A 15,675-nucleotide genomic window follows, 5' to 3' on the forward strand; every position below is an offset into this window, starting at 1 on the left:
CTATCTGAACTCTAAGGACACAAATGTGAAAAAACCTATACTTACCAGCTGATACCCCACACTACACACTAGGTGTGCCATGTGACCTGAAACTTTGGTACAAACTCATCATAATCATTCTGTTAACACTGGTTTTTAACACTGTTTGTGTTGCTGTTCAGCAGTTTAAAATGTTTTAGATTGGATTACATGGAATGAATTTGAGTTCTCTTGGGGTTTTTTGTCTGTGTTTTGTTCTTAGCAGATTTTTTTTTACATACTGTTGAATTCCAGTTACCACATTTCTGGTCATATGACATCCCGAGTGCCCACTTAAAACAATCCCCACAGTTAATTCAACATTAAAACAAAATAAAAAATATGTTAAATAAATAAAGGTTTGCTCTGTGATGAAATATTAAATAAGCATACACTGTACAGAGCTCTAATAATGAAAACAATCCTTTAGCCACCTCATTATGTCCATTTAAAACCTGTAATCAAAGAGCACAACGTTTCTGTGAAACTATAAAGTCCCAGATGATCCTCATCATGTCCAGTGACTTCAGAGTGGCTCCTCCCTGTCATCCGGCCAGTGTTTGATGTGTGTCAAGCAGCACAGAAGCAGGATAGCTGAGGACTTTAAAAGAAGAGCAGAAAACAGGAACATATGTAGTTGTAAATGTAAATATCAGTGATACTTGTCTTGTCAAAGGGAATAAAATAATGAACTTACACACTCATTTAGGGAGGATCTTGACACTGCACAGAGGAGGCACAGTCAGTCTGACAATGATGGTGATCTCCAGGGATGTTTTCCTGCAGCAACAGTCCTGCCGACTGGCCATATGATCCAGAGTAGTTGGTTTGTAAGGAACAGAAAGGTGTATATGTTAGGTAGTGTGCACTCAGAGCTGGTCCTAAGAAACAAACACATCCTGTAATAAACTGAATACCTGTAGTAGTGCTGCTGCAAATATAAAGCCCTTCTATCATGTGTGGTTTCAAAGAAGGTGTTTTGGAGGCTCAGTCACAGAAACTGTGCAGTCTGTTCAGTCCTGAGTGTCTCAGCTCTGAAGGGGATGGATCACAGAGGGAAACACCTGAGTACAGACATTAAAATACACTCTAACACTCCTAAGGTCAAGTGAAAACACAATTTAAACACTTTACAAAGAATTAATACGTTTTCATGGAAATAATGTCATTAACCCTTTTTGTTGTGAGTAAATCTCACCGACTGCTTGTGGGACCAGCTAGAAGGAAGACTTATCACAGAATCTCTCCTGTGCTCCAGATGTGAAGTCTCACGCTCTGATCGTACGGCGAAGATGGTGATGATGAAGCCTCTCTGATCTGTGGCATTACAGTTTCTGGCTGCTATGTGCTTCACACTGTTGGATTTTACATGTGAAGCTTGGAGAAGACACAGAAGGACTGTGTCTCTCTTAACAAAAAAAAAAAAAAAAAAAGAAACCTAACAACCTCCCACCGCACCCCCCCACATTCAACTCCCACCTACCCACTACACTCAACTCCCCAGCCTCACACCATCCAATGTCTATACAAATGTAGGGTATCAGCTGGTAACAAAAAGCAAGTGTAACATATGTAGTACATATGTTACACTGCTGAAACATTTCTGGCCAGAAATGTGCAGTTATCAGCCAGTGCATTTATTAACCCAGACCCAGACCCACCCTGATAAATGCACTGGCTGAAACATGATAAAAGCTCATAAAAATGTATGTTTCATCGAAAGATTTGTCCAAAAATATAATCATATACTTTTGAAAAAGTTTAAAGATTGTAACAAACCAAAATCAATAACATTTTTGTAAATAGTATTTCAAAATAAAGGCACACATAAAGTGGCTTAACTGTCATTATTGCTGTAATTAGGTTTTTCTTTTTCTTTTTTAAAAAAAACAACAACCTTTAGTCTGTGTTGTTCTCTCAGAAACAATGAAGAATCTGTTGAACATTTATGTGTTGTGTGGGCAATCCTCTGGTCCACCCTCCCTCCCTCCCAGCCACAGTGAGACTGGGGCAGCCTGGCAGGATTTTGAAGCCTGGCTGCAGAGAGGATATGCCTGCACGGTTCGTTTTAAACTGGTATATTTGATTTTTCTGAAATTCATAGATTACTGATTTTTAGATTTTCTGTAATAAATAAAATTGTCATATTTTACTGATATCATTACTTAATTCATGTAATTGTATTTTATGTAAAAGATTCAAACATTATACTGCAATGCAGGGTGTGTTTTCTTAAGTCAACTTTTAAATATCGCTCTACTTTCTTAAGTCATTCAGAAATATAAAAATTACTTACTGTATTCAAAGATCTAGATCATGAATCATCACAGGACAATACACAGTATACAGGGTCATGGTAACTATGGTAGGTCTTCATGACTCCAGAATGGAGATGTCGCTCTGGCTGAGAAATGAAAATGAGGTCAAGCAGTGTGTTCTTCTCTGTGGTAGGGGCAGTGATGACCTGTGCGTATCCCCTAGACTCAAACAGCTCCAGGATTGGTTTGTTTGCACTGGATAAAACATTCTCATTAAAATCACCACAAACTATGATGGGATGACAGTCCATGATCTCTAATGAGTCTAATAGGCTTACCAGGTTTTTCAGGAATGGCCTCAGAGTGTAGTCTGGAGGTCTGTATACAACTGCAATCAGTGCACTGACTGGTGCTTCAACCTTTAAAGCCAGAAATTCAAGGTCAGTTACATTATGGATGTACTGTTTTTCATGCACTTGAATGTCACTTTTCACATAAACAGCAACTCCACCACCACTTCTGTTTGCCATTTGGGGAAAGTTTGTGTAGGACAGGTGTCTGTTGCGTTTGAACAAATTGTAATTTTCCAAGTGGAGACTCTCTGCGACAAAAGAGCCCCGCAGGTGTGTTTCTGTTAGGCACAAAACATCTGCTAGACACAATTCATGGTGACTCTTGATGTCATTAATGTGAGCTGGCAGTCCCTCTGTATTATGATGAACAATGGTTAAAACCTCTGACCTGCTCAGTGTTTGTCTCACATGTAGAAGAGGCATCATGTCATCAAGGTTGGCTTGTCTCATATTCTCAAGCGCTGCAGTGATTTCTGGGTTGGTGAATATTTTTTTCTCCTCCATATCAAGAAGATACAGTCCACTGAGAGACGTCACTCTACTGACAGCTACGTAGGCCATGCCGGGCTCAAAAATGCTCTTAAGAGAGACAACAGCTGATGTGGTTGTCATACCCTGTACCTTATGAATTGTACATGCAAAGGCCAGCTTCACTGGGAACTGTCTGCGTACCACTCCTTTCTGCTTTAGATTCTCCTCTGCTCTCTCAATGTACACCATGTCGTCTGCTGGTGTGCGGTAATTCTTTCCAGATGTCTCATTATCCATTTTAAGTCCAAGCTTGATGATGTGTTGGTCATTTTCAGAGTAAACTACTCTAAGTAGTTTTCCAAAAGCTCCATTAACCAAACCATTTTGTATGTCAATGTTTCTGGTGAGCATGACACAAGCTCCTTCTGCAACTTTCAGTGTGTCTGGTAACTCGTTTTTACCTCCTTTGAATGGTCTGTCTTGAAGTGCCATTCTGCCAGTTCTAGGATCCTTTCTATAATCATCTGCATGGATGTCAATGATATGAGTATGAAGCAGAGTCAGTGTTGCAGAGTTGTGTGCATCCACTTCTTTATTAGTTGCAAAAATGTGCAACGCATCAGTCGGACAAAGGGCTGGTTCAGTTATGGCCTGTGACAACAAATTTCTATCTGCTTCGCAAAGCACATCCAACTTTCCTTTCACACGGATTCTGTTCAGCATCTCAGCAAAGACAACATCATCTTTCTGACGCATAATCTCAGTCAGAGTGATCATCTGAAAATGCTCCCGCCACAGGTCGATCTCGGACGGGTCGTGCACACAGAGAGGTTTCGACTGTCGCACTGGGGGTAGCTGATAGAAGTCTCCGACAGCAATGACTGACATGCCTCCAAAGGGTCTCCGAGTCCCTTTGATCTGTTTGAGTCTTGCATCTACATATGCAAAGAGATGTCTTGACACCATAGACACTTCGTCAATGACGATTATTTCAGCATTCAAAAGTTCTGATCTGACTTCATCCAGCTGATTGCCAAGTCCCTGAATGGGAGGTTTTAAGCTTCTAGGGAGCTTGAGTAGAGAATGCAGTGTTGTTCCAGAAATGTTAAATGCTGCAGTCCCAGTGAAAGCAGTTAACAGGACAGTGGGTTTTGATATGTCAGCGTCGTCTGCATATCTGGGCACTTTGCTCAGTATCTTAGATGCTTCTGAGTAGATGCATTTGATAAGATGTGATTTTCCTGTTCCAGCACCACCATTAATATAAAAGAAAAACTGCTCTGGATTTAGAGTACAGACTCTTTTAATGCACCAGTCTCTAACTGCATAAAATGTGCAGGCTTGCTTCTTATTCAGATTCTGAAACATCTGACGTAACAATGTGGGATCAATAGCAGGGGGTTCCCTGATGGCTCTGACTTCTGTTGAAGCATCAGCCTGACGGCTGTAGTCGGGAACATCTTCCTGTTCATTTTCATTGTCTCGCTCTCTTTCTTGTTCAACAAGCGGCAGCCTTACAAGATCTGATTCAGGTGCCAGATTACACCATTCGTCAGTCACACCTCTGTTCTGCTCATATTCCTCAACAGCGCTCTCGATCTCCTCACTGTTTTTCTCATATTTCTCTCTGTTTCTTTTGACAATGTGTTGCACGTACTCAAGAAGGTCAGTACCTGGTAGCTGTACACAGCCAGCGCCATAGAAAGCCTGATAAGTTGGCAATGATGGCGTTTTCAGTTCGTGGTCTGAACGATGAGGAAGGTACAGTTTAAGCAGTCTTCCATAATATTGCTCTGGATGTTTTTCTTGTGAGCAGCGGTGAAATCTGATGATAGCAGGCTTATCATTTTTGCGCCTTTGCACAAATCCCATCTCATTGAGAAGGGGCAAAACATCTTTACCTTTTCTCTGTTGACCATACACAATCCTGCAAGTAGCAGCAAAGTCTGCCATGCACATCTCCTCATACTCTGGTGTTTCAGGTCTGGCTTTGTATTTGTCATTCAAAGATGTCATCCAAACATTGGAAGACTCAGGTGTTGTGTTGTCCAGAACTGACAGGGGACGACTCATTTTCACTGGATTATCATCAGTTGGTATGAATATTACAGCACGTGAACATTGCTTCATGTGAAGACCACATGCACGAGCAACACACTCCTGCGCACTGATCTCTCGCTTCTTTGAATATGCCTGCATGACGGCTCTCATTTCATCACACTCATTTACACTGTCCTTATGGGAGTTCTCAATGACAGTTTTCAGGTACTCAGATAGCCCGCCCTTTTTTTTGATATATATTTCATTAAATAATTTGCAGCTACCGAAAGCATCTAGAACAAAGCTTATGTCGATATTACTGTTCCAGGCTTCAAGCAGATGTGGATTATAGCCGTTTATCCAAGAGTCTTTTGGATCACGCTTTAGTATGATCATACTCCTTGTGTTCATTTTATTCAGGTATCGCTCATATTCTGCATGTGTCAACTTGCATCTTGCCAAGAGCTGCTCTAAACTCATGGAAGCAGTTTCAGGTTCATTCAGCAGCTGGTTCAGTGGTCTGAGCTTGTTCTTTGCTGTTTCTACTTCCAGTTCATCATCCTCACTGGGTCTTGTGATCATTGTCTCATTGCAGGGTGGTTTAGGAAAACCAAAACGGCACCCGGAGCTTAAACTCCTAAAGCACGTCTTTGTGTGGTTCTTACTGTGTTTTTGCACTTCTGTAACTTTCTTGTAAAGTTCAGGTTGTTTATGTGGATCAGGCAGCTGCGCTGTGATGTATTTGTTTATAAAATCCACAACAGTTTGATCATCATCCTCCTCAAACACAGGAGCACCTTCTACCCACAGGAGACAGTGTATGTGTGGGCTTCCTCTGTGCTGAAACTCGACTCTGTAAAAGTAGTCAATAACTTTGCCAAGTGGCTCTGCAGGAGATAAGAGTAAATCTCTGAATAATGCTTCAACTCTCTTGTCAAACATGCGCATTGTTGTGACAGGATTGCTTCTCAGGATGTCACACTTTGCTGACCAGTCGAGTCCTTCAAAATTGACTTGTTCACCTTGTTGCCTTGTTATTGCCTCAATCACTTCGGGCCAGTGCATTTCAGCAGCTGAAAATGTGCAAAAAAAAGTGGGAGTTCCCAACTGTCTGATCATGGCAAAAAGATCTCTTGTTGTTTTCTCCCAATAGGCTGGGGTTCCTCTCAGAGGCTGCATGAATCTCACTGCGTCTTTATTTCGCACCAGTTTCTCCACCTCATGTTTATCTTGTAACATGCCTGAGGTTATTTTTCTCCCATCTCTGGTCAGAGGCTTTGCCTTCCTTAACTGTATTGTCATGCTGGAAGTAGCCAAGTGTATTTCAGTCACAAACTGTGCAAAGAACAAATAGTTTGTGTCTTTGGCAAAACGATCATCAATGCAGAAAAGTCTTGATTTGAAATACCCACTGGGGGATACTTTGATCAGCCTTCTTTCATCCAGTGTGTTTTGGCCTGTAGGGAACTGCACAGGGAAGGCCATGGCCTCCAGTTTAGGTGTTTTGAAAAAACTTATTGGATTGTTTCTCTCTGCAGGAGCAACAGAGTAGATTCCTTCACTGAAACATAATATCTCCTCAGCCACATCAGGGGGCTGCAAACAGGACTCAAGTGCAAAACCACCATTAGTCAGTCCATCTGCTTGGTCTGAATCATCTCTCATCTGCTCACATGGTTGTTCACCATCACAGGGTAACATGTCAATATCCTGTTCATTTTTATTTTGTGCTTCACTCAGTGCATTTTTCTCACAGCTGTCAATTTCCATTAAATCAGCCTCATCATAATCGTCCTCATTCATGTTTTCATCATCATCATCCTCATCATCTTCATCAGGAAGTGTTGGATCACACAGCTCAGCATCATCTCTGATGCTCACATCCTTATACTGTGGATGAATCTGCTTGAGTTTATGCAGTGCTTGCACAAGTTTAGACCAGCTTACAGTCTGAAACAGCTGATGACCTTTGTAAGACAAGCGTCTCTTCAGTTTTACTCTCATCACCTGAGAATTTATTCTCAATCGAGGCAATGCTTCAACAGTTTCCTGTACCTCTGATGGGACACAGACCACATTTCCTCTAATTGCTCTCTGTCTGCCTTTGGGAAGAGGAATAATCTTTGCAAATGGTATGCACTTGGCTATGAGATGTCTCTCCAGTATGTTGAGATCAGACAGTTCAGGTGGAATATCAGCAAGATCCAGTTTATTGGCAACAGCAAGTGCTGGCATGGATCCATTTTTAAGATGATCGTGGCAGGTGTGACAAATCCACTCTCTCTTTCTCTCATCAGGCACATTGCACTGCTCATTTCTGCAGTTTTCATCACAAACATGAACAAACCTTCCTGTCAAACATGTTGCAACCACATGTGGGTTTTTCACATAATTTGACCTTGTACAGGGTCGTATTTGGTTTGGAAATGAAGCCTTGAAACATACTGTACATGGGTATGATGGTCCAGCTTTGATTTGTGATTTGAACACAGATATGGCCTCTTTGATCACACTGTTGTCACTCTCTTGGGTTTGTCTGTTCACCCATCTGTATTTCCTTTTTATTTTCATTGCACATCTCATGTTTTGCATAATCCTGAATGCAAGATTATTCTGATACCTGTCTCGCATTAGTTGCTTCATTAGTTGTCTGTGTCTTACTCTGAATGTGTTATCACGTGCATAACGCTGAGTCACTCGAGATCTCTGTCTCTCTCTGAATTCTGGGCTCTCTTTATACCTTTTAGTGATGTAGTTTTTTTGTTTTTGTCTAAATTCAGCATTGTCACAGTAGCGTCTTTTAATATATTGTTGATGTTTCTGTCTAACTTCAGGATTGTTTTTATATGCCTCGCTTGTAGAAGATTTCTTCTTTTCTTTGTAATCTTTATTTGAAGCGTACTTTTGTCTTTCTTTCCTTTTTTGGTTTTCTTTTCTCTGATTTCTTGGTTTGTCTGATGCCATTAATCTTCTTTTCATTTTGCGCCTTTGCTGTTTATTTACTTTTGTCAGTTTACAGATTTTTTGCAAAATTGTATCTGAAAGATTACATGCAGCAACATTTTTTATTGCAGCATTTGATTGACATGAAAAATCATAATTTGATGGAAGAAAATTAAATTCACTGCATAGTTCTTCAGTAGGTATATTAGTAAATTCATTCTGAGGAGCTTCATGTGACGTGAACTGAGTCATGTGGACTTCTTGTTTCACCAGTGGTGTACAAATGGACATTTGAGAGATCTCAGTCAGATCAGTGGTTGTGTTTCTCCTTGGAGTAGAGGAGTTTGCTTCATCAACAGTTGTATCAGAGTGAGTAGGTGCCACAGCAGTGGCAGCTGTTGGTCTGCAGACCGTGTCTGTGATAGTATCACTCAGGTTGACTGTGCTCATACTGTAAAACTGCACAGGCTTCAGCTCATAGTTACAAGAGGGTGATATCTGCATCTCTTCATAAGACTCTTGGAGCCTCTTAATCATGTCACTGAGGAGTGTGAATTTCAGCATCACTGCTGTACCACGATTACGTGACTGTAGTGGTAGAGGAAGACCACTGGCTGTTCTGGAGTGTGGGTCAAAGAACCCATATTTGCCTGATGTGGATCTGAACACTGCAATACACAATCCACTCATAATCAGTAAGGCATACTGCACATCTGACAACAGGCAGCTCAGTCCTGCTTCTAAGCTGAGAAAGGTGTCTACTGCTCCCTCTGAAGGTTCGTCAAATGTCCCATACCGGGAAGGCTGTGTCATGTCGACATGATACATAGACCTGCGAGCATCAACTTTGTCTGGCAGCTCATCGGTTGCCAAATGAATACTCTTGGGGAATCTTTTCTTGGCCTCTTTGTACATCACATCACCTTTATCCAAGACCAGATTAAGGTCAGCTGTAGTCATGTTTTCATTCTCATGAAGGAATGCAAGAAATGTGAGTGAGTTACATGTGCACTGGTGGTTTCTGGAGTCTCCATATTTGGGATGAGCCTGGCTGTGAGATGCACAGACATGTGTAACAGAGGGCTGGTTTTCAAGGTTCACTCTTTCTGCATGAGATTGTCCTGCCACATCACTGTGACGGCCTCTTTGCACAAAATCAGCATAACCCACCTGTGGGGTACTTGACACCTCATGTTGTTCATTAAATTCATGCTGCAGTCCACTCTTTACAGCATCAGCATAAGATACCTGTTGTACATGTGCAGGAACATGTTGACCTGCCTTTTTGACACATTCAGCATTGGTCTTTGGAGACACACTATCTTCTGCAGAGCTATGAGGAAAATCAAACTCAGCTTGTTCACATGTTGGCACACTGTGAAACTCATGGAACTTCTTCCAGCATTGTTTTGCAGCTTGTGACTTTTTCTGCTTCCTTGGCATTTTCACACACCTGTTTCTTAGTCTTTAGAAAATATGTTCACAAAATAAGAGTGGGACACACGAGGAGATGTTGTCTTTGTTTTTATATTTCAGTTTTTATTTTTCTGAAACAGTTGTCTTTCTTTTGACAGTTTGTTCTTCAGTCGAGAGAATATTATGCACTCTCTTTATTCGTTTGGCACAACTTAGCAGCAAGCCCAGAATGAAAAACAGGTAGAGAGAAAATTTAGAAGAGAGAACAGGCAGAGCAGGAGAGACACGGCTGGGAAATCACAATCAAACCGTGAATTAGAGTTTTCTCTGTTCTTAGGTAGAGGCAATATATGCACTCTTAATTGCTTTAATGGCTTGGCATTTTTCAGCAGCAAGCCAAGAGTGAAAAACAGGTGGAGAGAAAATTTAGCAGAAAGAACAGACAGAGCAGGAGAGACACGGCTTGGAAATCAAACCGCAGAGTTTTCTTTGTTTGTTCAGTTTGTTTATAGGTTGAGGCAAAATATGCACTCTTTATTGCTTTATTGGCTTGTGCATTTTTCAGCAGCAAGCCAAAGAGTGAAAAACAGGTAGAGAGAAAATTTAGCAGAAAGAACAGACAGAGCAGGAGAGACACGGTTTTGAAATCAAACCGCAATAAGATTCTTGGTTTGGCAAAATTTCTCACAAACCACAGGGTGAAATACAGATGGAAAGAAGGCAGAGACAACAGGTGGAGTAGGACAGAGGATAGAGGGGTTGGGGGGTTGGGATGTGACAGAGAAGACTGGAGATCTGGTCCTTGTTCTTCTTCTGCACACTGTGAACAAAAAAACAAGAAAAAATAATAATTTTATTAATGGTAATTGTATGAACTAATTGTGACTACTGAAAAAGGATAAAACAAATATTCAAGCTAAACTGTTGTCGGCTGCCATGTGCAAAAAGCTGCATAATTTGGCACTTTTTAAAATAATAAATATTTAATTAAATTCAGCAATAATATTTTTAAATACAAATATGATTGACTGAATCATTAACTAATCACATGTAGTGTGACTACAAAAATGTACGAAAAAAATATTTTAGCCCAATTGTTAAGCTGCACTTATGTATATTTATTATAAAATTGTGTTTAAAAGGTCTAGCACAAAGTTTGAAACCATCACTTTACCGCTTATATTAGTCAGATTATTTTTTTATTTTGGTCTACTTCTCTTACAGTATGTGCACACCTACCAGGCAAAGCACAGATGTCAGTCAAGTTCCTGAAAGTGTAAGACGAGAAATAATATGTTAGTTGTCTGTACAATGTTATCAGACTAACAGAAATACAAAGCCCACACGACATGATCTACTGAACTTATAGTCAGTAGGGTAATTATAGAGTAATATAGCACACCAGCTGATACAGCAGCCATTTTATAATTCAAACTAATTAACTGAAGTATTTCCAGTTATGTAAGCCTACTGTTAGACTGTTACTAGTCTTAGCATTGCTGCTAGCGCTAGCATTCCTGCTAGCGTTAGCACTTCAGTTAGTGTTAGCACTGCTGCTAGCGCTAGCACTCTTACTGTTAAAACTGAGCCACAATGGCACTAATAAAGCTCATTTGTTACTTTTGTCTCACTGACCGCCAATAAATATCACAGGAATATTCTTTTTGTCAGTTAACAACTGCTAAGGCTAGTGTTAGCACTATAGCTGGCGTTAGCATTGTTGCTAGCATTAGCATTGTTGCTAGCATTAGCATTGATGCTAGCGTTAGCACTGCTGCTAACAGCAAAAGTCATAAAGCACTCTTACTTTTAAAACTGAGCCACAATGGCAATAATAAAGCCCATTTGTTACTTTTGTCTCACTGACCGCCAATAAATATCACAGGAATATCACAGGAATATTGTTTTTGTCAGTTAACAACTGCTAAGGCTAGTGTTAGCACTATAGCTGGCGTTAGCATTGTTGCTAGCATTAGCATTGACGCTAGCGTTAGCACTGCTGCTAACAGCAAAAGTCATAAAGCACTCTTACTGTTAAAACTGAGCCACAATGGCAATAATAAAGCCCATTTGTTACTTTTGTCTCACTGACCGCCAATAAATATCACAGGAATATAACAGGAATATTCTTTTTGTCAGTTAACAACTGCCAAGGCTAGTGTTAGCACTGCTGCTAACAGCAAAAGTCATAAACCTATATAAATGATAGCGAAGGTTATTTTTTTTTTGCTTTCTTTATTCTTTGAACTCTGTTGAACTTTAAAAAGACTTGATATGTGAGTTTAAATGTCAAACATGTATTTTTACCATCATAAAAATAAAACAGTGCTGTACTGAGTGTATTGTACTTACCACAGCAGAGAGCAAAGCGGAATGACGACAGTTGGTGCAGTGATTCTTAAAGACCGATGAGGCGTTCAGGTGGTGCTTGGAAATTTGAGCATCAGTTTGAACAGCAATACTGAGCATATACATTTCTCTGTCATAGAGAGACAGAGAAAAACAATACACAAGACTTATCAGCATACAAATTGGTACTTTTTCCTGAGAATAAGCAAATGAGTGACATACAGAGAAAGAGGGCAACTGGAATTAAATGAGCAAATAAAAAGTATGTCATCTTGAACTGTTTTATGGGTTTTATTTTAAGACTACTTTGAGTGTATTTGTGGGGAGATAAATTATACAGACTAAAAACAGAGACATTAAATGAGATTAGATTATTTAAAATGTGGGAAAATCCACTACAGGTAGATGCTGTGAGCTTTAATTATCCAGTCAGAAAAGATTATTTTAAAGTCATCAACTGACTCCAGATCTGAAAAACCTGTGTGCAGAAGACAAGTCCACCAATACACAATCAGCTTGAATTTAACAGGCCAATGAGAATCCTCTATTCAGTTGGCCTATACTAACTACTGACATACTGTTAATCTGTGGCAAAACCCTGTCAAATCTGACTTATTGTACCTGTTGACTTAATCTAACTCCAACTGCTTAGTTGTAACAGAAATTTTTAAGATGAATCTTGGCACAGTGAGAGCGAGAGCTCGTTAAGTAGGCAGGTGTGAGCCTGGTTGCTATAGTGACTGCACCCAATGGCTCCATACACACACACAGACATGCACCTCACTTTTGCTGCATAAAATGAACAGAAAAGTCAGGCCGAAACAAATCGTTCCAAAATGAAAAGTACAACTCATATTGACAAAATTCTTTCACCGTGAGCGACAGCAATGTCTAGTCTACCTAATTCTCGGTTTTCATGCCTGTGGAGTTTATTATATGGACGTGGTGACAGTGTAAAGACACCATGCTCTTCTGATTTTCAAACGAACCTTCTGAGCCATTTTAACATTAGAGTCTATGGAAGAGTTGGAGGGAGTAGGCTGTGCATTGGTGACATTTATGAAAGAACCATAACACCTAGTACAATAGTAAACACATTGGATGAAAGAGGACAGCGATGGCTACGTTTTGAGGGTAAAATCAGACCGGTAGAGCAAACGCTGCGAACACAGCAGCAGTTTTAAAAAAGATTTTAAGATTAATTTTTTTTGCTTCTCTCACTCTAGCAGTTGAGCTGTCTCACTCTGGCCCCAACATTCCGTCCCATACACACCCATTATAAACTCTGAAACGGCTGAAAAAACATCATGAAACTTAAACTGGAACTGAAGAAAAAGTATAATAGATATTGAAAAGATAAATACAAGTTGAATAGTTGAATGTCTTGTCTTCGTTTTAAAGTTTGAATGGTGGCTCTATGTCAACATATGTGGAAGTAGATACAGTTTGAAAATGAGTAAGTTGAATGAGGATTTGAAGGGTCTCCCCATTGAAATACATGGGAAATTTTTGTTGAAAAAAGTTGAATAATTTAAAAAATATAAATGTTAAAAATGAGAAAAGTAGAAGCAGTCATGTCCAAAAGAAGAGGAATCTAACGGTGTTTGAATGGTTTTTCTAAGTTGAACGGTTTTGAAGGAGTTAGATGCCAAAAAAAGTACGGAATATATAACTAGAAAGTGCATTTTCTGAAGAAACTGCAGTGTGAATGCTTGAATCTGAATATATGCACTGAAAAGATTTAATTGCTGAATTCTAAATTAAAAATGTTGAATGAGATGAAAAATATAGAAATTTTCACCTGAAAACAAAAGTGCTGAACTGCTAAAAGCTGACAAGCACAGAGAAGAAGTTGGAAAATATCTGAAAATGTTTTAAATGTAAATTAGAAAAACCTAAGTAATGAGAAAAGAAAATTTAGAGTCAGAAAACGTCTGAATGAATATTAAAAGTTCATATTCTTTGAATAACTGAATGACTAAAATGTGATCCCTCCACTTGGATCCACACAGTTTTAAAGGTTTACATCTCTGAGCTTTGAAAGACACAGTGTTGGAAAGAGAAGAACGATGGCGTCGTTTTGAGGGTAAAATGATGGCTGTAGAGCAAACACTGTGGACACAGCAGCAGTTGAAAGAGAAGTATTTAAGATGAATCTTGGCAGAGTGAGAGACAGAGCTCGTTAGGCAGGCAGGTGTGAGCCTGGTTGCTATAGTGACTGCACCCAATGGCTCCATACACACGCACAGACATGCACCTCACTTTTGCTGCTTAAAATGAACAGAAAAGTCAGGCAGAAACAAATCGCTCCCAAATGAAAAGTACAGGTCCTATTGACGAAATTCTTTCACCGTGAGCGGCAGCAATGTCCAGTCTACCGAATTCTCAGTTTTCATGCTTGTGGAGTTTATTATATGGACGTGGTGACAGTGTAAAGACAGCCTGTACTTCTGATTTTCAAACGAACCTTCTGAGCCATTTTAACATTAGTCTATGGAAGAGTTGGAGGGAGGAGGCTGTGCATTGGTGACATTTATGAAAGAACCATAACACCTAGGACAATAGTAAACACATCGGGTGAAAGAGGACAGCGATGGCTACGTTTTGAGGGTAAAATCATACCTGTAGAGCAAACGCCGCGGACACAGCAGCAGTTTTAAAAAAGATTTTAAGATTAATTTTTTTGCTCCTCTCACTCTAGCAGTTGAGCTGGCTCACTCTAGCCCCAACATTCCGTCCCATACACACCCATTATAAACTCTGAAACGGGTGAAAAAACATCATGAAACTTAAACTGGAACTGAAGAAAAAGTATAATAGATATTGAAAAGATAAATACAAGTTGAATAGTTGAAGGTCTTGTCTTCATTTTAAAGTTTGAATGGTGGCTCTATGTGAATGTATATTGAAGTAGTAAGAGTTTAAAAATGAGTAAGTTGAACGAGGATTTGAAGGGTCTCCCCATTGAAATACATGGGAAATTTTTGTTGTCCTAAAGAAGAGGAATCTAATGGTGTTTGAATGGTTTTTCTAAGTTGAACGGTTTTGAAGGAGTTAGATGCCAAAAAACGTACGGAATATGAAATAATAATAATAAAGATTAGAAGAACAATACTGTGAATGCTTTTACAAGCATTCACACTAATAAAGATTAGAAGAACAATACTGTGAATGCTTTTACAAGCATTCACACTAACTAGAAAAATTTGCATTTCCTGCGAAAATGCTGTGTGGATGCCTTATTGCTGAAGCTGTCTGCTCAAAAACTGAAAAAGATGAAAAGTTGCAAAAGGTTGTATGGTGGTGAAAAAAACAAAAATTGCCCTGAGCAGGATTCAAACCTGGCCCTTCTGGTCTCAAGGCAGCTACTCATCTCACTGAGCTAAACTCACTCTGACCAAGAAGAGGTGGAGAGACGGACAACTCTGCTGAAATGAGCAGAAGCTGCTGAGAATTGTGCTGATAAGAGGAGAAAAGGCTGAAAATTTTGCAGAAAAGAGGTGAATCAGCAGAATTTCTGCTGAAAAGAGGCAAAGAAGCAGAAAGTTGCGCTGAAAAGAGATGAATCAGCAGAATTTCTGCTCAAAACAGTTTTTCCTGAAAACAGCTGAGCCTTGTGCTAATAAGAGGTGAAAAGGCTGAAAATTTTGCAGAAGAGGTGAATAAGCAGAATTTGGGCTGAAAAGAGGTGAAAATTCTGCTGAAAAGAGTTCAATCAGCAGAATTTCTGCTGAAAAGAGTTCTGCAGAACTCTTTTCAGAATTCTGCTGAAAAGATGTTTTTGCTGAAAATAGCTGAAAAAGCTGGGATTTGTGCTGAAAAGTGGT

At 39.7% G+C, this 15,675-nt stretch overlaps 1 protein-coding gene across 1 annotated transcript; it reads right to left on the reverse strand.

The window, feature by feature from the left end:
* Nucleotides 1–2,277: 2,277 nt before the first annotated feature.
* Nucleotides 2,278–3,502, reverse strand: LOC120435840. Its single transcript, XM_039605977.1, has 2 exons — nucleotides 2,615–3,502; nucleotides 2,278–2,531 (listed from the first exon to the last, which is right to left on the reverse strand). The coding sequence occupies exons 1-2, from the start codon at nucleotides 3,395–3,397 to the stop codon at nucleotides 2,502–2,504; spliced, it is 813 nt and encodes a 270-aa protein (XP_039461911.1). The 5' UTR covers nucleotides 3,398–3,502; the 3' UTR covers nucleotides 2,278–2,501.
* Between the last annotated feature and the right edge of the window lie 12,173 nt (nucleotides 3,503–15,675).

Source organism: Oreochromis aureus, linkage group 22 (assembly GCF_013358895.1).
Source record: "Oreochromis aureus strain Israel breed Guangdong linkage group 22, ZZ_aureus, whole genome shotgun sequence".
Lineage (NCBI taxonomy): Eukaryota > Metazoa > Chordata > Actinopteri > Cichliformes > Cichlidae > Oreochromis > Oreochromis aureus.

Bases quoted from the DNA above. Each gene is read 5' to 3' on its own strand.
- LOC120435840 (XM_039605977.1), bottom strand. From the start codon at position 3,397: ATGGATAATGAGACATCTGGAAAGAATTACCGCACACCAGCAGACGAC. The intron at 2,532-2,614 runs GTAAGCCTATTA...TGTTTTATCCAG, and splicing joins GGCCATTCCTGAAAAACCTG to TGCAAACAAACCAATCCTGG.